We start from the raw sequence: 27482 nt of genomic DNA, 5'->3' as shown, positions 1-27482 counted from the left end.
GTTGAATTCCTTGCTTGAGCACTGGATTTCCTGAACCCGTTCTTTTGTTTTATTCCCCTCATCTTGATTGCAAACATGTTTGTGATTAGGTTTCAGTCATGTAAAGAATACCCCCCTTCACCAGTGCAACATTTCCACCACCAATGTCCTAAATCTCCCTTCATCCCACCCCACCTCTACCTGTACTCTAGACAGGCTTTCCAGTTCCCTCATTCATTCACATGGTTATGATAGTTCACAGTGTAGTTATTTCTCTAACTGCACTCACCACTCTTTGTGCTGAGTTTCATGAAGTGAGCTTGAAGTTCCAGTCCTCCTCTCTTTGTCTCTGAGGATTGTTGTAAAATGTCTTTTATTTTTCTTAAAGCCCATAGATGAGTGAGATTATTCTGCATCTATCTCTTTCCCTTTGATTTATTTCACTCAGCATGATAGATTCCATGTACATCCATGCCTAGGAAAATTTCATGACTTCATCTCTTCTGAAGGCTGCCTAATGTTCCATTGTGTATATGTACCACAGTTTCTTTAGCCATTCATCTGTTGAAGGGCATCTTGGTTGTTTCCAGAGCCTGGCTATTGTGAATAGTGCTGCAATAAATATAGGCGTGAGGAAGGGATTTTTGCATTGTATTCTTGTGTTCCTAGGGTATATCCCTAGGAGTGGTATAGCTGGGTCAAATGGGAGCTCAATTTCCAGTTTTTGGAGGAATCTCCGTATCACTTTCCATAGAGGTTTGACTAGATGGCATTCCCACCAGCAGTGGATAAGAGTTCCTTTCTCTCCACATCCCTGCCAGCACTGATTGTTCTCATTCTTTGTGATGTGTGCCAATCTCTGTGGTGTGAGATGGTATTTCATAGTTGTTTTGATTTGCATCTCCCTGATGATTAGTGATGAGGAGCATTTATTTATGTGCCCATTGGCCATTTGTATCTTTTATTTTTTATCAAAGTGTTTGTCTATTTCTTCTCCCCATTTTTTGATGGGATTAGATGTTTTTTTTTCTTGTAAAGTTCTGTCAGTGCCCTGTATATTTTGTATATTAGCCCCTTATGTGATGCTGAACCCATTCTTGTACCTCTTCACTGTGTGAATTATTTCCTTCATCGACAATTGCTTCCAGACCTGTGTTTCACCAGACCCTCATTTTAGAGCTATAGGCTCCACTAACAGATGCTCCATTAACAATGAATGAAGTGGCTGTTATGATTAAAGAACTTATGTTCTAGGAAACACCCAAGACATGTCGTTATTATACTAAAATATAATATATTTAACACATTTATATCAGTACTGCAATTTATAATTAAACATATATAGTTGTGAGTTATGGAGATGAGTAGTGTTTTACTGTGTGATACCAGTATGTACTGATGTTAATGATGGCAGGGATGTGCATAGAGTATTCTGGGGACATCATGAGATGTATCAAAATTACATGGGACCAAGGATTCCTAAATTTAAAATACCTGATATATGTCTTAAATAATGAACACATGTTATCAAATTAAAGGTGGAGAACAAAGCAAGTATTAAAGATATTTAGTAAGAAAAAATGGTAAGAATAGAAGAGAGAATGAATGATTATTTGGTAAAAACAGCAAAACTTCTATATATACAATGAATTTCAAAGACAGAGATGGTAGAAAAAACAGAGATAGGAGCAGATTTTGAGCCTCTGCCCAAACAAGGTGGTTTAAACTGTTTTTGAAAAACATTGAAGGTACTAAGTCACAGGTGTCATGGTCATCTCTTAAGTTTATCTTGATGACAATGGTAAAAGGGTTGAAGTAGGTGGTTCAATTAGAAATTTTACCAAGGATTGCTTTAGATATTCATGGGTGTTTGAAAAGAAATATGGGAGGCATTACTTTCCCCAATTTTAAACTGTATTACAAAGCAATAGTTATCAAAACAGCCTGGTATTGGAATAAAGACAGATCCTCAGTTCAGTGGAATAAACTGAGTACTCAGAGAATATTCCCCAGACATACAATCAACTAATCTTTGATAAAGGGGCAAGAAATACAAAATGGAGCAAGGAAAGCCTCTTCAACAAGTGGTGCTGGCACAACCGGTTAGTCACTTGCAAGAAAGCGAACTCAGACCCCCATCTAACACCATGCACAAAGATCAAATCCAAATGGATTGAAGACCTTGATATCAGGCCTGAAATCGTAAGGTATATAGAACAACACATAGGTAAAACACTATACGATATTGAGACTAAAGGCATCTTCAAGGAGGAAACAGCACTCTCCAAACAAGTGAGAACAGAAATAAACAGTGGGACTATATTAATCTGGGACTATATTAAGCTGAGAAGCTTCTGCACCTCAAAGGAAATACTGCCTAAGATACGAAAGCCACCTGCAGAATGGCAGAAACTATTCACTCAATACGCATCCAACAAGGGGCTAATATCTAAGATATACAAGGTTTTGACAGAACTTAATAAGAAAAAAACATACAACTCCATCAAAAAATGGGGAGAAGAAATGAACAGACACATTTTCAAAGAAGAAATACAAATGGCCAAAAGACACATGAAAATATGAGCCACATCACTAATCATCAGGGAGATGCAAATCAAAACTTTAATGAAGTACCATCTCACACCACAGAGACTGGCACACATCACATAGACCAAGAACAATCAGTGCTAATAGGGATGTGAAGAGAAAGGAATTCTTATTCATTGCTGGTGGGAATGCCATCTAGTCCAGCCTTTGTGGAAAACAATATGGAGATTCCTCAAAAAACTGGAAATTGAATTCCCATATGACCCAGCTATTCCACTCCTAGAGATATACCCCAGGAACACAAAAATACAATTCAAAAATCTCTTTCTAACACCTATATTCATTGCAGCACTATTTATAATAGCCATACTCTGGAGACAACCAAGATGCTCTTCAACAGATGAATGGCTAAAGAAACTGTGGTACATATACACAATGGAATATTATGCAGCCATCAGGAGAGATGAAGTCATGAAATTTTCTTATACATGGATGTACATGGAATCTATCATGCTGAGTGAAATAAGTCAGAGGGAGAGAGCTAGACACAGAATAGTCTCATTCATAGATGGGTTTTAAAAATTAAAGACATTAGTATAATAAGGCCCAGAGACAATAGAGTTAAGGGCTGGAAGGGCTGGAAGGACTGGCTCACAATTTGAAGCTCACCACAAAGAGTCGTGAACTCTGTTAGGGAAATAACTACACTAACAACTAACAAAAGAATGAGAGAAGTAGAATGCCTGTTTCAGGGGTGGGGGAGGTTCCACTGGTGGTGGGAATGCTGTACTGGTGATGGGGGGTGTTCTGTTTATAACTGAAACCCAACTACAAACATGCTTGTGATTATGGTGCTTAAATAAAGATTTATATTAAAAATATAAATCCTATTATGCTAATAAAGTAAAATATATAAAATTAATAAAAAACAAAAAATAAAGTAAAATATAAAGTTTTATAAAAAAGAAATTTTACCAATAGTTTAGGTGAAGAATGTTATGGATTTAAATTTGCAAGAGGTAAGTGAGAGTGGAAGAGAGATTTGAGAAAGGAAAAAAATAGAATGTGTAGTTAATCGGCTGTGGGATATCAAATGATAATTTTACTGACTGCTTTGAGTGATTGATAGCCATCAGTCAGGAGCACAGAGTTTCTATTTCTCCTGGGTGGCATGAGTTTGCGATCGTCCTCTGTCATTCTACACATTAGCTGTAGCTCATATGTGTCAGGAGAGTTGCATAAAAGCGGTCCAAACAGACTCTTTTCTGGGTTGTGGGCCTGACAAGAGCAGCATCATTGGATTCCAGTGTTCCCCAAAGCAAACCATCAATTTTCATAAGCTAAAATGGATGAATTTAGTGCAATGATACTTTACATGAGAAAACTCAGCCTTCAACTTATTGTCTTTATTTTTAGAGATAATAGGGACCTCACTGGGCCCGGAGAGATAGCACAGCGGTGTTTGCCTTGCAAGCAGCCGATCCAGGACCAAAGGTGGTTGGTTCGAATACTGGTGTAAAAATTATCCCCCATGCCTGCCAGGAGCTATTTCTGAGCAGACAGCCAGAAGTGACCCCTGAGCAACTCCGGGTGTGGCCCAAAAACAAACAAACAAAAAAATAGGGACCTCACCAATAGCAACATAAAAATAATTTAAAGCTAGTAAATTTCTTAAACATGACATTATGGACAATAATAATTTTTTGTAACACAAGTAATCATTTTGAGTGTTCCATGATAAAACTATAAAATTTCTTATAATAACAATAGAAAGAACTGGATTTGAAAAAAATCTTTCAAAGAATTAACAACCTTTTGCATAAATGCTTTCTTTCTTTCTTTAGTCTAACCATGATTATCATGGTCTGTCTAAACCAAATGAAAGTTTTGTCTGCAAACACTCATTTGGATGTCATCTGAGGGAAAAGATGTCATTTAAGAATATTTCTCCCTGGATAATTTATCAAAATGAGTCAAAAGGGAACTAAAATAACATATGAAATATTTTAAAAATACAAAATATTAGTCAAACAAAGCTAAATGATGAAATAAAATGTTTACATGGTATTAAAACAGGTGTGTATTTAAGTATAAAATATTTTTGAAATTGATTTTTAATACTTCAATTCACATTATGGTTAATTTGTAGTGTGGGATTAAGTTAATTTGTGAGAACTGAGTCTCCAATATTTTGGTTTTTGGAATGTCTACTTATTCTCTATCACTCTAAGTCAGCAAATTACTATAACCAACCAGAAGCCTAAATAATGCCCCCTCCTTTTTTAAATCTTAGTTTGCTCATGTTTGAATTAAGTCTTTCAATATTAGTAATTACCATGCATGATAACTTAACAATTGAATGAAATAAACCATTAATTACTGACGTAAAAAGATTGGTGCCACAAACCATCCAATTACCAAATATTCCTACTTTTTTAGTTGTTACACAAAAATCAAACATAGACTGACATTTTAAATGAAAATGCTATGAGTCAGGGTGAAGGAACTATCAGTCACAACTAATGACACATAATAAACTTATGCATGTCAACTATATTTGAATTGTAATAAATAGGTTCTTCAAGGGATTTGTCTATTGTACATAAAGGATGTATTTAACTTGTATCTTTTACCCAGCCATGTGGATGATTCTGTTAATATTTTTTCAGTAATAATAGACTTTCCTTAAAGAATTTAACTCCAAAGCAAGATAAATAAAAGCAAAATAAAAAACAAAATAAAAACAAATGGAAATACACCAAACTCATAAAACAGCAGGTGGGTATGTGCCTTGTATGCAGCTGACCCAGGACCAACTTGGGACAGTCTCGAGTTTAATCTGGTATCCATCTCTGCCAGGAGCAATTGATGACCACAGAGCCAGGAGTAACCCCTGAGTGACTCTGGATGTGGTCCAATCCCCGCAAGCCAAAAAACTACTGTCACAAAATTATTTTAAAAACAGAAGACATCCTACTGCATAGGAAAAATATTTTCTTATTACATACATGACAGAAGTTAACATCCAAGACATTATAATAGACAGGAAATACATATGTTGGGAATGGAGATATTCCAGTGGGTAGGGTGCTTGCCTTGCACTTGGCCAACCCAGGTTAGAACCCCAGCACCACATATATTCTCTTAAACTTTACCAGGAGTGATCCCTGGACTCAGTCAGGAGAAAGTCCACAGTACTACCAAGACAAAATATTTCTTACAAAATATAAATATTTCTTAAAAATACAAAATCCTTCAATAAAAATTTAAAAAAATATCAAAAAAGTGGGAAAAAAAACAGGGACATTTCACCACAGGAGTAATACAAACAGCAAAAATATATTTTATTTTATTTTATTTTATTATTTTTATTTTTTGGTTTTGCAAACACTTCTAGCAGCACCTTTGGGTTACTCCAGACTCTGCACTCAGAAATCACCCTTGGCAGGCTTGAGGGACCATATGAGATGCCTGGGTTTTAACCTATGTCAGTTTCTTGCCAGGCAAACACCCTAACTGCTGTGCTATCCATCCCCCCAAAGACATATTAAAATGTGCTTCCTTTTGCTTATTATCAGGAGAATAAAAATCAATATTATAAAGAAATATCATCTCTCATATCATCTTACATCTTTGAAAGTATCTTATCACAAGGACAGATGTGATGAAAGTTAGTTATCCAGTATGTGGAGGAAAAAAGCATCCTTATGCTTGTGCTATATGATCTCTGGCACCAGGGTACAATATTCTTTTTTCTTTTTGTTTCTATTTCTGTTTTGAAGTCATACCTGTCAATATTCGGAGCTTACTCTGTTCTCAGGAATCACTCTTGGTGGGATGCTGGGACCACAGGGGATGCAGGGATGGAACCCAGGTTGGCAGTGTGCAACGCAAGCATCAAACCTGCTATACTATTATTCTGGACCTGAGTACAACATTCTTTAAAGAATGAAGTAATTGAGACTTTTATGATGAGTTCTTTGGGAAATACCATATGAAAACTGTTGAAATCAAGGACTCTTAAGTTAGCCTGTGTATTCATTTGTTTTCTCTTCCTTTCCATGATAGAATGTAAGCCTATTACAATCTGGTGTTTTACTCATTTTGCTGTTGTCTCTCAGAGACTGTTTCTAAAATTGGTGAAAAGATTGATCATCTACTGAAAAAATTATTATTATATTTATCAGCATTCATGGTTTATGTGAGTTCACATGAGTGCTTTAAGAAGCAAGAGAACAGGGGCCGGGCGGTGGCGCTGGAGGTAAGGTGCCTACCTTGCCTGCGCTAGCCTAGGACGGACCGCGGTTTGATCCCCCGGTGTCCCATATGGTCCCCCAAGAAGCCAGGAGCAACTTCTGAGCACATAGCCAGGAGTAACCCCTGAGCGTCACAGGGTGTGGCCCAAAAACCAAAAAAAAAAAAAAGAAGCAAGAGAACAAATAGAACACATTTTCAGGATAACTAGAATACACAATAAACAATACTTTACCAGTGTAAAAGAAAGATATAGTCATTAAATGAATAAATACACTAAGAATTTAGTAATATTTCTATAGAGTGAAGAGAAATTAGAAATTAGTTCAATGGAGCATGTGCCATATTTCATGAGGCATGCACTATATTTCATGTGGCTCAGTTTGTTAAATTAGGAAATTATAAGTATGTGTGCTAAAGAGACAAATTCATTTAAAATCTACAATGATAGTGTTACCATGGCAGATCTATTTAATTAAGTTTGTATTTGAAAAAAAATCCCACAAAATTCCTCTAGCAGAGGCTGAGTAACAAAACTTGAAGATTACAAAACAAATTCTTACTGCAATATCCGGCTTTCATTTATTTTAGTTAGAATCCCTGACAGTTTGAATAAAAGGACATTCATCACATTCAATGATATTTTTGAGATCCCTATGATTCTTTTCTAATCCAAATGATTTTTACAGAAAAATCACTAAGTGCAATTGAATTATTTTTGCTTTTAAATTAAAATTAGTGGGTCAGTCAAGAGTAGAAACTACTGTAATTGGATTTCTGCTTTGCTTGAATACTTGAGGGCCATGTGATACTCTTTCCTCTTTACTATCAATTAAATCTGCAGGCACTCTCAATCTGGAAGAGTAACACACATCAATACAATATAAAATACTAAAAAGGGGCATTTTATTTTCCCTCACTTTTTAGCTTCTCTTTAAAAAGACACAAGTTTTTTTGTTTTACCTCTTATTTCTGCATTTTTCTATAAAATTGAGAAATAAAAAGAAAATGCTGGCTAGCAACCAAGAGGTCTCAGGTACATTGGTGGAGATAGAAATGAATAGAACTAAATATCCAAGCCAAAGTCAACATCAATAGAATAAAGAGACCCAAACTATAAAAATATAAACTTAAAATGGGACTATTATACTGGCAGGCCAGGGGATTAAGGGTGGAGGTATAGGAAGCACACTGGGAACTTTGATGGAGGGAAGTCAACACTGGTGGTGGGAATGGCCCTGATTTATTGTCACTATATGCCTGAAATCCAACTATGAAGGACTTTGTAATTCACAATGGTTTCAATAAAATTTTTTTTAAAAATACAAGTTTTTATTAACTGGTTATGTAGAACCTTAAAAAATTGGAAATTGGGGCTGGAGAGATAGCATGGAGGTAAGGCATTTGCCTTGCATGCAGAAGGATGGTGGTTCAAATCCCAGCATCCCATATGATCCCCTGAGCCTGCCAGTAGCGATTTCTGAGCATAGAGCCAGAAGTAACCCCTAGGCACTGCTGTGTGTGACCCCAAAACCAAAATAAAATAAAATAAAATAATTAGAAATTATAGAAAAGGTGTATATACATGGTGCTTCTGTGTTAATGATCTTTTTTCTTGGGTCCCTACCCAGTGACCCAGCATGACTTTACTGAAATCAGCCCCACCAGCTCTCAATGTGACATATGACTAATGGGATGGAGAATCACCTTTCTGGATTACTTCCCTGCCCTATGTGGGTTCTAACACCCCACAGTTGGCCTCTCCTCTTTGTGGAGGTTCTGCTTGTATGCCCAGAACTCTGGGTATCTGTGCCAGGCAAGTTCCCTGAGGAACAATCTCTTCACCTAACTTGACATCTTTCACTCTGTCCTGATGAATGTTCGTTTGTCGGTATACTTCTCACATGCTTACACGGTGGCATATGGTATCAAACCACTTTTGCTCCATTCCATTGACATACACATATATTTTAGAACTGGCAAAATTTAAAAAGAAATATAATGGAGTGTAAATGTAGGGAAGAGGAAGATCTTAATCTTTATATTTCTGCTTTACTTTTGCATATTTACTTTTGCCATTTACCTTTTTCTTATTTTCTACATAAATGGGATTTTGTGTACATATGTCCACTGCTTGGAAACTAAATAAAGAATATAAAAGTCTTGATGATCATAACATGTTGGCACCTACATTTTTATTATTTATTTTTGTTTTTTGTTTTTGTTTTTGGGCCACACCTGTTTGACGCTCTGGGGTTACTCCTGGCTAAGCGCTCAGAAATTGCCCCTGGCTTGGGGGGACCATATGAGATGCCTGGGGATCGAACTGCGGTCCATCCTACGTTAGCGCTTGCAAGGCAGACACCTTACCTCTAGCGCCACCTTCCCGGCCCCTATTTTATTTATTTTTAATAAAATCTTTATTTAAGCACCATGATTACAAGCATCATTGTAGTTGGGTTTCAGTCATAAACAGAACACCCCCTTCACAGTGCAACATTACCACCACCAGTACCTCCCTCCCTCCATCCCAATCCCTGCCTGTATTCAAGATAGGCATTCTACTTTTCTCACTTATTAAGATTGTCATGATAGTTATTAGAGTAATTATTTCCCTAACTATACTCACCACTCCTTGTGGTGAGCTTCATATTGTGAGCCAGTCCTTCGGGCCCTTATCTCTATTGTCTCTGGGCATTACTACAATAATGTCCTTAATTTTCCTTAAAATCCATCTCTCCCTCTGACTTATTATTTCATTCAGTGTAATGGATTCCATGGCACCTAAAATTTTAATGCTGTATGGAATTCTATGGACACATACACTAACACACATACAAAGTAGTTTTTCATTTCTTTTTTTTTGTTTTGTTTTTGTTTTCAGGCCACACCCGGTAATGCTCAGCGGTTACTCCTGGCTATGCGCTCAGAAGTCACTCCTGGCTTGGGGGACCATATGGGATGCTGGGTGATCCAACCGTGGTCCATCCTAGGCTAGTGCTGGCAAGGCAGACACCTTACCTCTAGCGCCACCATGCCGGCCCCACAAAGTAGGTTTTCACTTTCCTACTTTTGTACATTAAATTTGACTTCAATTTTTGTTATTATAATCATAGCTTTTATTAGTATCTGCCACTTATCTCAAAATAATGTGACAAATTTTAGATAAACTAATATAATAATAATCTCTGATTTATGACTTCTTGAAAGCTGCTAACACATGAAATAACAAGAAAAATTTTCAAACTTTTCTGATGAAAGTGATACTGCCCTTTTTTCCTGAAAAGATAAGAAGAACAGAGAATAACTTACTAGTCAAAATCACATCTTATAAATGTTGGCTTTTTTGTTGTTGTTTTGTTTTGTTTTGTTTTTCAGGCCACACCTGTTTGATGCTCAGGGGTTATTCCTGGCTACTCACACAGGAATTGCCCCTGGCTTGGGGGGACCATATGGGACGCCAGGGGATCGAACCGTGGTCCTTTTCTTGGCTAGCTCTTGCAAGGCAGATACCTTACCTCTAGTGCCACCTCGCCGGCCCCCACATCTTATAAATAGATTGATTCAATCCATAAAGGCAATTTAAAAGTTGAACATCTTCCCTAAAAGGGCTTCCATAAAAGTTTAAATGGAAAAGTAGATATCTGACAAATATCTGAAAACGCTGTGCTGCCTAAGGGCAGATTCTGTGAAGACAAACAAGACTGAACTCAGGAAAATGAACTTGTGGAGAGTTTGGTGGAGGGCTGGGGAAGGAGGTGGGGGATTTGAAAGGAAAACAATTGGTGTTTAAGAGCAGTTTCAGTGGCCAGAGAGAGCACAATGGTAGTGTGTTTGCATTGCACGCAGCCAACCCAGGACTGACCCTTCAAGCTGCATCCCATATGGTCCCTCCAGCCTGCCAGGAGTGATTTCTGAGTGCGGAGCCAGGAGTAACCCCCAAGTGCCTCTGGGTGTGTCTCCCCCAAAAAGAGCAGCTTTAAAGGTGTACTTTAAATCAAGTACACCTGTTTTGTAGTTACTCTTTTTTTTTGTTTTGTTTTTGGGCCACACCCGGCAGTGCTCAGGGGTTACTCCTGGCTGTCTGCTCAGAAATAGCTCCTGGCAGGCATGGGGGACCAATATGGGACACCGGGATTCGAACCAACCACCTTTGGTCCTGGCTTGGCTGCTTGCAAGGCAAACGCCGCTGTGCTATCTCTCCGGGCCCTTGTAGTTACTCTTAAGGAGTGGAAGAAGATAAGCACCAGTGTTTTCACTGATTAACTATATTCAGTTTTTAAATAGCAACTCTTCCTTATTAATAATTTTGCTATATAAAAATAAAATTTTAATAAAATTTTCCAATGTAATTGAAGAATCATGAATGAAATATAATTAAAATACAGTATTTTTCAGTCATGTTGATCAAATGTAATCATGGATTATCAGTTTCTTTGGTCTAACTCTAAGTGCCTGTTAGAGCCAATACAAAATACACATAAGAAAAATTCTGATGTTGTATTTAAAAAGTATTGTGATATAAGCCTTCTTATTCAGGTTTCAAGGTAATATAGAAATTTTAATTAGAGGTAATTATTGCTTTGACAATGAAGTTTGCTTTTATTTATTTATTTATTTATTTTTGCCACACCTGTTGACACTCAGGGGTTACTCCTGGCTATGCACTCAGAAATTGCTCCTGGCTTGGGGGACCATATGGGACACTGGGGGATCAAACTGCTGTCCGTCGTAGGCTAGCATGGACAAAGCAGATGCCTTACCACTTGTGCCACTGCTCCAGCCCTAGCGATACAATAATTTTCACAAATATACTTGCTAATGAAGAAAAAAAAAAAGAAAAGACATTATTGTAATAATACCTAGAGACAATAGAGATGGGCTGAAAGGACCGGCCCATGATATGAAGCTTACCACAAAGTGTGGTGAATGCAGTTAGAGAAATAACTACACTAACAACTATCAGGACAATGGTAGTGAGTGAGAGAAATAGAATGCTTATCTTGGATACAGGTAAGGGGTGTGGACGGAGGGAGGTGGGAGATGAAGGCATTGGTGGTGGGAAGGTTACATTGGTGAAGGGGGGGTTCTTTATTAACTGAGAATCAACTACAAACATGTGTGTAATCATGGTGCTTAAATAAAGATATTATTTAAAAAATTGAATATTTCATATTACTCTGAATTCTATCTGTTGAGAAGACAGGGAGAGTAACATTTGCAAGACAGAGCAGCTAAGATCTTAGAAGAAGCTGGCTTTTATACTAATTATAAATATTTAAGGAGGCTGATATTAAAAATAATGGACATCTAATACGTATTAATGCAGTTTAAGCAAATTATTCAAAGTGGGAGAACTATATATTCTTAGAATACAGGGTAGTAGAGGCTTCTTTTTTTGATAAAGACTTAATGTTTTCTATCTTAATAAGTTTCCCTTTTTAAATTAATATCTTTATTTAAACACCTTGATTACAAACATGATTATGGTTAGTTTTCAGTCATGTGAAGAACACTGCCTTCACCAGTGCAACATTCCCATCACCAAGGTTCCAAATCTCCCTCCTCCCCACCCCACCCCCGCCTGTACTCTAGACAAGCTTTCATAGTAGAGGCTCTTAAGAGAAATAATTTATTCTACTTCATTTCATAAACTCCCACTTCTACCTCTATTATGCCTGAAGGAACAAGGCAGATTTTATGGAAAGGTAACTGCTATGAAAAGTGGAATGGATGTGAGGAAGCTGAGGATTAAAAGTACAGGCGAAATATATATGAACTCTTCAAGAATAGTATCTGCTACAATTATAATGAAACTCTTCAATAATCATACCTACCACAGGAATAATATCTTCCACACTAAATGCTCAGCATTCTAAGGGTTCTGTATTTCCCCAATTTGATAAATATCTGTTTTATTCTGCTGGAGTGAGACCTAGCAAGTCCAGGAGATTTAGGATTTTAGTTATTTTACCAAAGTCATTGCTATATTAAAAAATTGTCCTTAAATTTGGGGAGGAGAACCATTTCCTGGAGGTGGAGGGCAGGGTCTCCTAGGCAGTACTCAGGGGCCTTTCCCTGTGATTCACAGAGAACCAATGTAGTGTGTCCAGACTTGGGCTGAGAATGTGCTGCTAGCTTGGCCCCACAGAATCAAAGATTTCCCAGACTATCCCTGAAGTGGGAATCAAATGATGCTAGGGTTCAAATCAGATTCAGTCATATACAAGGATTGTAATGTAACTCCTACACTACATAGCTCCAAAATATTTTCTTTTTTCTTTGGGGAGAGGGTACACTTCGCTGTGCTCAGGTTTAATACAAGGCCTATGATCATGGACCACTTTTTGTCATTGCTAAGGCTCTGGTTTCATGCAAAGTAAGAATTTTAGCTGTTGCACAAGACAGTGCCAATAACACCATTTCCAAGGGAGACTCTTGCAAACCTTTCTCTACCCTAAAATGTATAGTCTCTTTCCAAGGACAGGAACTAAGAGTCATAGCAACTGACTATAGGATTAGTGCAGGAAAAAATATTTTCCACATTCCACAGGCTCTCAAAATTGGAAGCTTTCTATTCTGTTCCAGATTACATTCTTCCCCATCATGTTCTTTGGGGAAACAGGTACTGGACTGCTATGTCTTAGACCATCATTTGCCTATGCTAACTGATTAGGGTATTAGGGACAGGAGAATGTTATAATACTATACTTCACTAAATAATGTGTGTATCATTTAATTTCTTGCCACATTTGTAGATAATGTAGATAATTGTATGGAGAAAATTACAACATATTGTCCAATGTTTTGGATTCAAAAAATTATTAATTCAATTTCAGGACACTATTTCTACTTATAGTCAGAAAAAAAATTCCCACCCAGAATCAAATAATGACAGGCATGTTTTCTCTGTCACTAGCAACCCAAGAGACTTGACCAACATCTCTTAGTATGTACTGGAATGAGTAAAGGGAAAATCACCAGCAACACTGCAAGCCTACCAAATTCTGTTGTTGCAGTGCTTAATGAAAACAATTTGATCAACATAACAAGATCCTTCTTATAAACTGATACTTTCAGAGAAAACAATCTTGTCATTAACTAGCCTACAAAAGATGTCCTCTGACTAAAGGGAGAGAGAATTTCTTCTGTTTTTGCTGGACATAGCTGGTAATGTTTTGCTTGGCACAATGCTTTCAGGGTGTGGACAAAGGGAGGTATGGAATGCAAAGAAGGAGTTGGTAAACCTACTGGCAGGTTTTAGTGAAAACTAGGATTTGTTTGGTAGTTTTTAGGAGTTTCCAGTATTGACCGAGTAATTGCTAGTCATGGTTTAATTGAGACTTTTCATATAACCTGGAGATATTCTGTGAATTATGTCAGGCAAAGATGTGGAGATGGGAAGTGAGTCATAGAAAATAAAAATGGAAAGAATTATCAGAATTTTTGACATTGAAAATGTATCAAAAATAAGATATAGCTTTAGAAATTTTGGAGTTGTTTATATTTTTGAAGCCCTGGCTTCAATCCTTATAATCTTTTATAATATCCCCCAGAAAATAATAGACTAAAATAACAATAGCCCAACATTAACGAATGGGAATCTTTATACAGTAAAGTTTCACAAATCACTGTGAGTCACTTCCTTTACCTGTACATGTCTGTTCTGATTTAGTTAAAATTCTAGTTCCATGAGGAGCACTTATTCTACTTTATTATTTTCTCTCTGGCAGGAAGCACACAATTTCTAGGATGACTATTAAAGTTTTTCGAACATAACCTTCAGGCTAAATGATCAAATTTCAAAAAAAAAATTGCAACCCAATAACGAAAAAATGTAACATGTCTTGCAGTAAAATAATTTTTTTCCTGGGGAGTTAACACTGATGACTTACGAAGTCAGAACTTCAAACACTGAAGAAAATAGTAAGTAAAAAATTTAATAAATAGAAATCCAAACATAATTCTCTCTTATTTAAAGCATTTAAAGATCACTCTAAATTATATTAGCAAGAATCAAAACTTAGGGGAAATTATTCATGTCAACACTGATTAGGAGGTGTATAAGGCTAGAATTTGGAAACTTAATAAAAGAAAAAAAATGAATCCAGGAGCCAATAATACAATTTTGATATCATTAAAGGCAATGTTATGCAGAACCAGCTTAGTAAAAATGTTTTTTAAAACAGTTACATAGGGATGGAGTACAAAAAAGAAAAGTCCTTTGGACAGTGTGGAAAAGGGATACTGGAATTTTGGAGGAGAGTTTGGAAAGATCACCTTTTATCCCTAAAACATATAATTATTTTTAATTTTGTAAACTAACATCACCTCAATAAATTAATGGTCTTAAAATTTATTTTTAAAAGTTTTATAAAGAGCTTTCCTTCAAAGTGCTAGAGAAAAATATTGCATATATACTTGGCAAAGTTTAATATTTATCTGGTTAACAGGTGTATACTACTTAATTGCTTAACATTAGGAAATTGAAAAGTGGTGTGATTATCTATTTAAGGCAAAATATTAATTAGGATCAAATAAATATCACTCCTTAGATCTCTGTGGTATCTAAACTATATAAATGTCTTGCAGTGACAACTCATGAATTATTAAAGACCTAATGCCTTAGAAGAATTTGTTTTCTATGCCAGTACTTTATTTCTACTCAATTTACTTCCGAAAAGTGTTGATGGCATAAGAGCATGCCCATAGGACTTGAATTTTAAATAAATCTTTAAGCTTAAGTATAAATAAGCAATACTATAAATGAAGGGACTAGAATTTAATAACTCTTTATAATCATAATTAACTTATAGTTTGCAATTTATATATTGCCTATATAATATATAATTAAATTATAATTAATTTACCCAATATTTTGGATATAAAGGTTCATAAATAAAAGTCCTAGAACGTTCATATCATATCATACTATAAGTCACATAAACATATCTTGAACTGGCTTTCTATATTATTTCCACAAAAATTATGAGGCAATTATTCTGGTTATAAAAAAATAATGAAGGGTTCTCTCAAAGATGAAATGTTCTCCTTTCTGAAGAGAACAAATTATTTGAGTCAACTGCAACTCACTTGATTAGAATAGAGAATTTTTTATCTATATATTTTCAGCATTACTAATCAAAGAATGGAAAAATTATAGTATAGAGGGTGGGTGACAACTTGGAAGCACATTTTGAAGGTCATATCAAAGTTATGGTTACCTATATAATTGTTCTGACTTAAAAAGTACATACTTTTAGTTATACTTTGTGGTAGATGATGTAGAAAATCTGACTGAGCAGTAAGTGATTTAGGCAATCAACTATGAGATATTGATTCATGGTAAGTGGGATAATAACCCGAGATTGTGAAATGTATGCAAATTGAGAAGTCTGTACTATAAAAGAGAGGACAACAAAAGTGTGAGATACAGTAAGTAGTATCTTGGTTTATACAGGAGTAATATAAGTGTATAAAGGTAGTGCCATTTCCTTAAGAGAATATTATCCATTTTTAGGTGACAGTTGCTTACAGCTGCAGGAGAAAGATGATTTATAAAGTATTTTGTACTGTTTTTTGATCAGTAAGATCAAAATGCCTATGATGTTTTTATAATAGCATTTATTTTGGAAAACAGATCAGCATAAGTATTTTGATTTCTTTCTAAAATGTCTATAAATTCTTTCAAAGGCTTGATGGGTCTTTTGTCAGCATTGGTATTCACGATTGACTTTTGCAAGGTCTCTGAGAATTTTCTTTCGTGAAAGGAAAGCATTAAGAAAGAACATTCTCTCACCTGCACACTTATCTCCTACTCTCTGTGGTAGAGCGGGAATTTGAATTTAGCAAACACTTGGTCCAATTTGTGAATCTATCTCCTTCCATTAAAAAAGATGAGATTTACTCTTTGCAAAATCAGTAAGCAAATACATAGGCAATCACTTCTCATTGCCAGGTGAATTTAGGATAAACCAGTGCTGCTAAAGTCACAGTCAAGTCCTAACTTGAGAACTAGTGAATAGATTCGTTTGTCTTTAAAAACCATCATTTGTGTGCTGATAAGATAAAGAGTTTCATTCTTAGCTTTGAAATCTTTTCCAGATTGATTTGATGTGTATCAGATATTTTTCTTAATGCTTATTCAATAAAAAAAACTATTTTCTTGCTCTATACCCATATGAAAAGAATATTTAGGTTGGAAGATTTTGCATTTCCCCAACAGAAGCTATTATTGCAGGAGCCTAAATTCTGGTATTTATGTAAGACTTTTATTAAAAGAATGTGCCATTTATACTCCTTAATATAATGGCACTCTCGCCTTTGCTTCATAATCTCATAACAGGGAAACAAATCAGAAGCACATCTACTGACTTAAACTCAAGTCTCTTCCACCTCAGAGTGACTCTTTTTTATCCACTTGCTACCAATAATTATTCTATTAAATTAGAAATGTGAAAGACCTAGGAAGATAAAATTTCAGCTCAACTAGACAAAATCTCGTTTAAATTTGATTTAACAAAATCTGGTTGAAACTGTTTCCTAGAGATCATCAATCCAGGGCCAGGCCACTAAAGCTCCTTGCTTGCATTGCTTGCGTCCATCTCTGCTGACCTGACTCAGACACCCATCGTGGGAATCTCCAGCATGTTTCTCTTGCTTCTGCATCTTTGAGAATTAGCCTCAGAGTTGAACTGCCTATACACTGGAGATGAATGCACTTGCAAACTAGAAGGTTCAAAGTAGAGAGAAATCTGTCAAAGTGGTCAGGCCCACTACACAGAAACAAGTTTGCTCTCACTGCAATTGGACTTCATTCTGTACTCAGCATCTGCTGCCAGCTTTCTTTCTCAGCTGTAATTGCTTCCCAGAGGCTCTATATTGCCACTTTTTCACTTTAGCTTTAGTCAAGCCTACAGTCCCTAAGTTATCCAAATTACTTTGAACTTTCCTCTAAATAAGTGTGAATTCTCTAACTTTCCCAAGACACTGCAACCTTATACAGTTTAAATAATAAACCTGTTGTAAATGTTCTAGAGCATTTCATGAGGATTCTAGCAGTCTATAGTAGCTCAGAGGGCCAGAAAACACCTCTAAGACCTCTTCATTCCAGTTTGTAAAAGTCTGGCCATTCAAGTAAATCTCATCTGAGTACAACTTGCTACATGCTAAAATTAAGAAGTATTCACAGGTTTCTATGGAATCATATAGAGATTCAATCATTGAATAACAGAAATAAAATTAATACACATTTCTGCACATATTTAAGAATCATTTTTGTCCTGTGTTTGTTGTGAAAGTATGGTTTGCATAATTCAAAATCTTTATAAATATGTCATTTACATATTTTTTACTTGTTTGCTCTTTAAAAATATTTGAAGTTAGATTTAGTATAGTGAAAACACAGAAAACTAATGAAGTTAAGCTTTGACTCTGATTGGTCTTTCCAGATTCATAAAATATGAAGGGAAAAAGGTCAACTTAAAATAATCAAATGTTTAAAAAAGTACTTGAAAGTATTTAACTTAATTTTGGTGACATACAATCTGTGCCTTAATAATAGGCCTTTTAAATTTTTTCAAAGTTTTAAAACCATGCAACAGTCTCTCTCTTGCCCCTCTTTTTTTTATTGAAAAAATTAGTTCAGGAAGCAGAATGCCCCAAGATAAACAGCAAGTGAAATAGTTTTATTTTAATAAAAGAGGGAGAGAAAGGGCAAAAGAAAAAAAACAACAAAAAAAGGGCAAAAAGAGAAAGACCTACTTTCTTTAAGTAAATAAAAATAAAACACTAACCCGCATTATCTTCAAAAATAAATGCCAAAAATCAATACATGCCTTTACATGAGAACTAACTTTTCAATATATTTAAAAAGCTGTCAATATGGAGAATTATAATGCTGGACTATAGAATCAATGTTTATCACCACTCAAGGATAAATACTTATTATTACATAGTTTTATTGTTAAACTCAGCTAACAATTCTTTATGATAATTTTTATAACCATATCTTTTCTATTTTTCTTGTTCTATACTAAGTGGTAGTAGTTTAGTGGTATACAAATACTTCTTGAATTTTATATACTTTGAAAGAACTCTTCTAACCCCTACAATGCAAAAATTCATATTTACTACATATTTACAGGGATTATAACTCATACATAAAATTTTAAAAATATACAACTGTTAAGAAAAACCTGTCTAAAATGTGCATTCAAGCAAAATAACTCCAATTCTTTTGTGAGATTACCAGGGATGCCCAGACTTGTTCGGTCTGTTTGGACTCAAGTCAAGACACTGCCAAATGATAATCACTTGGATTTATAGTATACTTGCTTAGAGAATTTGCCTACAACAACCTGAAGAATTGATTTTATTTATGCAAAATTAAGTAATGCATTATAAAAAAACTTGTTAAATATAAAAAAACTGAAATACAGAGCAATTAAGCAAGCTGGTGAGTCTGTGTGGTTAGTCAAGTTGGTTTGTCTGGACTTCCAAAAGTTTGATCTGATGTCTGTGTGACTTCCTCTTATCCCAATAAACCAGGCAGTGATCCTCTACTCTGATTGGTGAAAACAGAAAGTTTTGGATTTTATCCAACTACCTCTCCTTTACATAAAACAAGTCTAAGTTTAGAAACCTTTTGTTTCATTGCTTTTTTTTACACATTGGCACAATATAAGCAATATCCAGTAAGAGGGAAAAAAGCTTACTTAGAAAAAAAAGTACACTTAGAAAAAAAGAAACATATTCAGGGGTTGCTGTTCATGTTGCTGTTCATGTTCCGAGGCTTTGATTCTGTGTTCATATAAATATTTAATTTGTCATCTAAATGAGAAAATCCTGTACTTCTTTGCTCAAACTTTCCTTTTTCACTTAGATGAAAATAAAAAATAAATGATCTGTTTAATATTAGGAGTGATGAATCAAAGAGGGAAAATAATATGTTAAAAAGACATTTCAGGTTCTAGAAGTATATAGAGGCATAGAGGAATCAGCCATAATTTTATATCATCACCTCCCAACCTTGAGCTATGTTTACCCTACTTTCTCACAAGTTATAAAAAAGAAAACACTGTCATTATCTTCAAAAATAAATGCCCAAAATCAAACCACACATATACAGTCTTGCATTGTGGCTCTTTTGACTTTCACGAGTAGCATTTTCTAGTCTAAATACTTGTTGGCATTTAACATGTAGACAGATATTTTACTTAAAGAAGTGGTATTGATATGTATTTAAACCTTCTTTACTATATATTTGGACCATACATTTAACAGTGATATGTATGTATGATACCTGTATTCAATAAAAACTTTTAACTAATATTCTAATGATCCCTGAGTTTAATACTTGAGCATATATAAACACAACATTTTTATTGTGTATTTATTGATTTAGGTTTTGGAGTCATATCTCGCAATGCTCAGGAGTGATTCCTAGCTCCGTCCTCAGTAATCACTCCTGGAGGTGTTTGAGAGATCATATCGGATGCCAGGGATGAAAGTCTGGTTGGCCATACTCAATGCAAGCATCCTACCCAATGTACTATTGCTCTAACCCCTAAATACAATAGTTTTAGATTCAAGTAAATTTCAAGTGTAATAAAAAAGAAACAACCACACTTTTTAAAGTCCAGAAAATAAAGAGGATTTTAATAGTGGCTACTATCAGAAACCTGTTAAATCCTATCTCTGAGGATTTTATTATTTCTTGAGTTTGCAAAAGTCTAGGAACTGAAAAGCATGACTTTAATATTGTATGTTAACTGTGTGCTGATAAAATTTAAAGTAAAAACACCAAATGACTTCAGCACTTTTTCCTATTGAATTAGCTTTGTAGGCCTTGTCAAAAAAAATAGGTAAAAGAAAAGAAGGTTTACTGAAACTCTAAAATAAAAATGAAGTTACTGTGAGAAGAATTAAATTTTAGTGCTGACATTCTTTGATTTGCACTTTATTGAGCAGTGACAAAGAAACCTTGCTCTTCCTATAATCACTCTGAAACAGGAATGTCGACTGTATTTACCAACCCTGTCATTTCTTCACATAATTATAGCATATATCCTGAATAGAAAAGTTGTTTTTAGCTTATGAAAAAAATGCACACACAACTGATAGAAATAAATATTTTCTCTTCCGTTTCCACTTCTATTTCTTCACCCATTTGGCAGTCAGAGGGGATTTGTTCAGTATATTCACCTATTATATTGTGTAATATTTCATAAACAATCAAAGATTAGGTGAGACTGATAATTCTTTGATGTGCTTAATAATAATTTAAGTGTTTTTTAGTAAAGTAATGACCTCTCTAACATAAAGATACTATGAAGTTCATAGTAAGTTTTTGTTAGGAGAATTTTATGTGCACAAATATTTAAGGGCAAGATCTGATATAGTAACTAACCAAAAAAACTGACTTGAGTACTTGAGAGAAAACAGAAATATAGAAGCCAACAAAGTATGCAGCTATGAAGAAAAGCAGATTCAGAATGGTCAATATCAATGCATGTCAACCACAAATGAAGTTAACCAAATTAAAATATTAAAACTAACTTATCTAGAAATCTCACATAGTACATTTTCAATTTTTATGGAGAAAAAATGTGAACTAGCATAGAAATACAAGAGTTACTGACCTCTATTTGTAACAAAAATAAAAAGAGATGGTAAACTTTGTAGTGAATAATGCACATTTTAAATGCTTGACTAGTATGACTTGCTTGAAAGATATGTCTAGGTTTTCATACAAAGTAATTACTATTCACAATTAATTCAAACAAAGAATTGTAAAAATACTTCCATTTGAAAGCTTCATTTTTGGAATAAATGAGTTTTATTCTAGGAAACTCAAGTCCGACATTATGTGAAAAGAGAATTTTCCAAATGAGGCACCATGTAATGTACTCTATCTTCAAAATTTTAGTATGCGTCTACTCTCACCTATTCTATAACTTCAATTTCCACATGTCCTCTCAAAAAATGACATGTTTTAATAAATTTACCCTTTTAATCTTAGTCTTACTCTGAAGGAATCAAGGCCAATAAACCATGAACAGTATGATACAACCTGATTATAAAGTAAAAGCACTTCACATATAGCCCAAAGAATTATAGATACATACATCCAAGAGTAAATCTGAACTTGATAACAATACATTTTACACTATTAAATTTGCTAACAGGTCTACTATAACTTATTTTATTTATTACTGAATACCTACAGGAAAAGTTAAAATAAAGCACCTAGTCAGAAAGCTTTATAAATAAAAGTCAAGAGCATTTTTACTGATTGTCACTATGTAATAAAATGATTACCTGTATAGGACCAGCCAATCTCTTCCACAAGTTTTCTCTGTTGTCTATAGTATCCATAAGTCCAATCTATAATAAAAAAGAAACAAATAATCAATATACATACAATTGACACATTCCTGAATCTCAACTCCCACCATCACCATTATAGATTTCATTCTACCTGTTGTGGTATTTAGCATAACTTTAAAGGCACCAAAACGCCAAAGTTCAGATAGAAACAAAGCAAAACAAAGCCGAAGTGACTTAGAGAAACTCATTCTGAAGAGAGATGACTCAGAAAGGACAGATTGTTCTAACTCCAAATTTTGCCAAAATATTTCTTAAACTTGAAACCTGAAATTCTATTGATAAAATATTTTTTGGTTTATAAACAAGTTTTTCAGCAGGTTCTTTTATGAAAAGTATGTGACTTTCATAAGGGGATATATGATCAAGTTTTGTTCATGTTTCTAGAACAATCAATGGTTATTATGCTTTAAAATTCTTTTTCATTTATCATGCAAAATCAAATGAATACTTTGACGATACAGGAATTTAAATGTATGTATTTTGGTTAAGAAAATGATTACATTAGAGAGTGTAAATGAATTTCTCTGAAAACAGAGGTGTATGAGTGGAATGAAGTAATATATTATAATAGTAATATATTACGATATTGCAGGGGTCTCAAACTCAATTTACCTGGGGGCCTCAGGAGGCAAAGTCGGGGTGATCCTTGAGTGCAAAGTCAGTAGTAAGTCTTGAACATTGGGGTGTGTGACCCAAACAACTAAAACAAAACAAAACAAAACAAAAAAAAAAAGATTTCTCTAGGACAGGCCACAAAATGTTGTACGGAGGGCCGCAAACAGCCTGCGGGCCGCGAGTTTGAGACCCCTGCTATAAAGTAATATTTCAATATTGTAATATAGGAAATTTAGAGCATCATCAAAGTAATGCATCATGGCCCAGAGAGATTATCTATAGATACAGAACACAGTACCAGGATAATAGAAAGAAAAATGTTTGACAGTCACAGAATCTCACTACATAATTTAAAGGTTGCCTGGAGCCACGTGTAGACCCAGGAAATAGGGATATAATGACACACTTATCCCTTTACTGTGCCTTTATCCCTTAATCCTAGACTGTGCTCACATTAGTATTCCATTCAGCTTCATTGTGACAAGACAATATATTTGTATCTAGATCTGATCAGTGTTGACAATAAATACTACGTCTGTAGACGAGACTAGAAATACATTACAGGTGCACATATGAAACATTTATAAATTATGATCCTGTCACTCTATCTTTCAAAGGTTTAATCATAAAATACCATATTATATTAATCTACTCAACACATATTACAGAATTTGTTAGGTGTTCTCTCTCATTTTGCCTTGTCTGTTCATAGAATGAATGACAAAATAGAATTTCCTAGGATGAGACTCATTTATTTCAGAGAATTTTTCAAACCTATATGAAGCCCATCCCCAGCACAATTTTCTCTTTACTATAGTTTCCAAATTTAGGTCTACAAATATCACAAAGAAATTTAGAAAAGTATTTCTCTCTCTCTCTCTCTCTATATATATATGCATATATATACATGTATATATCATTGCAATTTGGTGATAAACAGCTGCCAAGTTATTTTACACAAGAAAACAACCACCATATATATTCTCAATCCAAATATTAATTAAAATTAAAACTTGCCTTTTATTTTTCTTTTAAAAATTCATTATCCATAAATATATGTAAAATGACCTTGGATACATATCATATTTCATTATGTATTTGCTTTTAAAGCAATTTTATAAAATTTCTCATTAAAATATATAATTTAATGGCTTATTTCAGCATTTCTCAATTGGCCATCATATGCCTCTCATTTCCCACACCCAAGTTAGCTCCCAGGATAATCTAAGAAAGCCTCTATGAAAATTACATAAATGATACAGTGGTTGGACTTGCTTGGTATATGACCAACCCAGATTTGCCTTCCCCTGTTGTCAGCATTCCCTATTGTCCCATGAGACAGCAAGGGGTGATCCCTGAGTGGAGCCTAAGTTCTGAGCACTGCTTGATGTGACCTCAAAATGAACAAAAATCAAACAAATAAATAAAAGAAAATTTCATCAGTGATAACATGACATAAGATCACTAGGGCGGGTAGGAAACTATTGTAAGAAAATAAAATCTGAAGGGAGCTATGGTCAGGAAAAGCTTGAGAAACATCAGTTTATATATTATATATATAGAATACACCCACAGTTGTGCAACATCACATTTTCATCATCTCCAAAAGAAACCATATATCTTTTGGCTGTCTCCCAAATCCAACTCTACATTCCTTGGACCTAGGCAAATACTGATTTATTTTACCTCTATAAATTTGACTATTTTAAATATTTCACATAAAAAGTCATATTAACCTTTTTTGACACTTTTGTAGTTCAGGATAATTCACATTGTTAGGTACCACCATATTATAATATGTGTTAATATTTCTTTTTGTTGTTGACAAAATACTATACTGTATGGTGCTTAAGAAAGTCTTAAGATTCTTTTTAGCTTGATAAGTTCCTTTTTTTTTTTTTTTTGGTATTTTTTGGAAGGGGGCACACCCAGCAGCACTCAAGGGTTACTCCTGGCTCTGCACTCAGAGGGACATATGGGATGCCGGATATTGAACCACATCTGTCCTGGGTCAGCCTCGTGCAAGGCAAATGCCCTACCACTGTGCTACCATCTGGCCTCAACTTGACAATAGTTTTGACAAGTTTCTCTCTGGTTATAGGCCCTCACTATACTGTACTTAGAGTATTACATTAGAACAGTTACATTTTTCTGACCCTTTGAAGTGAAAATCTCTTAACCTTTTTTCCAACTTTAGTCACCATGAAATACAAAGTTATTTATGAGTAGTTATTAGTTATACAATGTTTCAATGACAATCTCTCACCATTTCCTTCCACAAATGCACTCCCCCTACACACACAACCCATTTGCCTTCCACCCAAGCATTCCTTCTATAAGAGACTCTTCTTTGTAAATAGAACCTTTTGTACTGTGTACTTTACAATTGCTGGTAAAGTTTCATGCATAACACTTTACTACCTTTCATCTTCTCCTCCTCCTCCTCTTCCTCCTCCTAGTTGGAAAACTTCCCTCAACCATTATTGTAGCCCCTGCTCTGTCCTATTCCTCAAAACTGCCTCCTTAAGTAGCATACTTTCTACTGAATGCCAGTTCTCATGTTTCTTGTTTATGAAAATCTCTTTTCAACTATATACCAATTATTTTGTAATTAGGAATGTACTTCTTAAGGACATAGTGCCATGTCTTAGAAATGTAACATAAAAGAAAATAGCAATGTTCATCTTCAATTTGTGAGTTTTCTGCAGGCTTTGATGGGTGGATTATACCTGGCAGTTCTCTGGGACTACTCCTGGCTTTGTGTTCAGGGGTCACTCATGGTGGTGATTTCAGAACTGTATGAGGTGCTGGAGATAGAATAAGGGCCAGCCATATGCAAGGCAAATATCTTATATTTTGTACTCTTTCTCTAGTACTATGTCCCAGGCCAAAAAAAAAAAAAAAAGGTATTTCTTCCTTTATTGCTGTTGTATTGCTGTTATTATTGTTACTATTGCTGTTGTGATATACAGTTGTACAATTGTGAAATCAAGGATCACAATAACAGTAATGGAATAATAAATACTTGCACTGTTGGGAATCATATTGATCATCCTCGGGGGCCAGAGAGATAACACAGCAGTAGGGCATTTGCCTTGCATGCAGCCAGCCAATCCAGGACAGACTGTGGTTCAAATCCCAGGATTCCATATGGTCCCCCATGCCTGCCAGGAACAATTTCTGAGCATAGAGCCAGGAATTAACTCCTGAGCTCCACAGGTGTAACCCAACCCCCCCCCCAAAAAAAAATCCAAAACAAATTTGTATTCTCTCACATGAAAGCAAATCTTTAACACTGTACCATATTCCTATATACTTAACCCCAGATTGTATAAGAGGGTATGAAGTTAACTTTAGTGGCGTGTGTATTCTGACTTTGCTTTGATTTCTTTCCTCATTGTATATTCTTTTAATGTATATTTTTTCCTCATTGATTTGTATAGTCTTTGTTGCTTGTTTAACTTGGTTCAGTGTAATTTTAGCTTGGCAATGAATAAATTTATTACAGAGCTTGGATTTGTTACTACTTTGGGGCTATTATGAAAACTCTATATTATTTTTAACCCATATGCTTGTATCCCCATATATATTAAATATTTGGCTCTTAATTACTTTCGAAGAGAGTAGCTCTATAACATGGCAATCATTTAAAGTTAAATTCTGGGACAAGTCTTTATGATCAAGAAATAAGGTTAATAAGGTATTATAAAGAGCTCCAGAGACCATTTGACTCAAACTTCAGCAGTCTACCAAAAATCATATTTTTTTATAAGTAATACCTGTTGTTGATATATCTGGGTACCAACTGACAAAATTGGAAACTCAAATGCGTGCTTTTATTGCTATTCCACTGAGCCTTTCCCAGTATTAAGGATTCTTAATACTCCTATTATTGGTACTCTTTTTAAGATATTTTACCTGAGCAGGACCCCTAATATTAAAACACAACAAAATTTACTTGAACAAGTAAAATACAGCAAATTGAATTGTGTCTGATTTACTTTAGCTATCAGTTGGAAAGTGTACAGTTTCTTAAGGGATTATATTTTTTGTCATCCTTAATATACTTTAGATAGAAATACTTTTTAAATATGACTTTTTGAAGTATAAATGCAGTTTAATAATTTTTAGGTCAAATTAAATACAAAAAAAATTGCACTTCACCAGAGCGGTGGCTCAAGGGGTAAGGCATCTATCTGCCTTGCTTGCACTAGCCTAGGATGGACCGCTGTTCCATCTCCCCAACGTCCCATATGGTTCCTCAAGCCAGGAGCGATTTCTGAGTGCATAGCCCGGAGTAAGCCCTGAGCATCACTGGGTGTGGCCCAAAAACCAAAAATAAAAAATTGCACATCAGTATTCCATCAAACTATAAAATGATGTCCTGTTTTAAAGAGTATGGTCTAACAGCAGGTGTTAGCTTCCTTTGTGGTGGTTTATCACAACAGTGAGCATCTGTCTTTGGCTATTAATTGCTTACTTTAAGAAAGCCAGTTTTCAATCTGAGTTTTCCAGGTGTTGGTAGCTCTTTTCAGTTTCTTTATGCCTTTTTTCCTTAATTGTTACTTCAAACAATGCGCTACACATTCACATGCTAATTACGTAGTCCTTGAGCGTGAGAGAGTGCCCCCACTTGTAAAATTCTACTTAGATGTCTGATGGACGAGATGTGATAGTTCCCCTGAGCAAGAAAAAGG

At 35.0% G+C, this 27482-nt stretch overlaps 1 protein-coding gene across 3 annotated transcripts in view; it reads right to left on the bottom strand.

Moving 5' to 3' along the window:
- Nucleotides 1–27482, bottom strand: part of PTPRZ1 (protein tyrosine phosphatase receptor type Z1) — a 203795-nt gene that overhangs the window by 108025 nt on the left and 68288 nt on the right. For all 3 annotated transcript variants that reach the window (XM_049771087.1, XM_049771088.1, XM_049771089.1), the window contains exon 2: nt 22102–22167. In XM_049771087.1, the coding sequence (XP_049627044.1) occupies nt 22102–22167 (66 nt within the window). The remainder of the gene's footprint in view (nt 1–22101; nt 22168–27482) is intronic.

Source organism: Suncus etruscus, chromosome 1 (assembly GCF_024139225.1).
Source record: "Suncus etruscus isolate mSunEtr1 chromosome 1, mSunEtr1.pri.cur, whole genome shotgun sequence".
In the NCBI taxonomy this organism is placed as follows: Eukaryota; Metazoa; Chordata; class Mammalia; order Eulipotyphla; family Soricidae; genus Suncus; species Suncus etruscus.
This window is presented reverse-complemented; position numbering and strand designations above follow the sequence as displayed.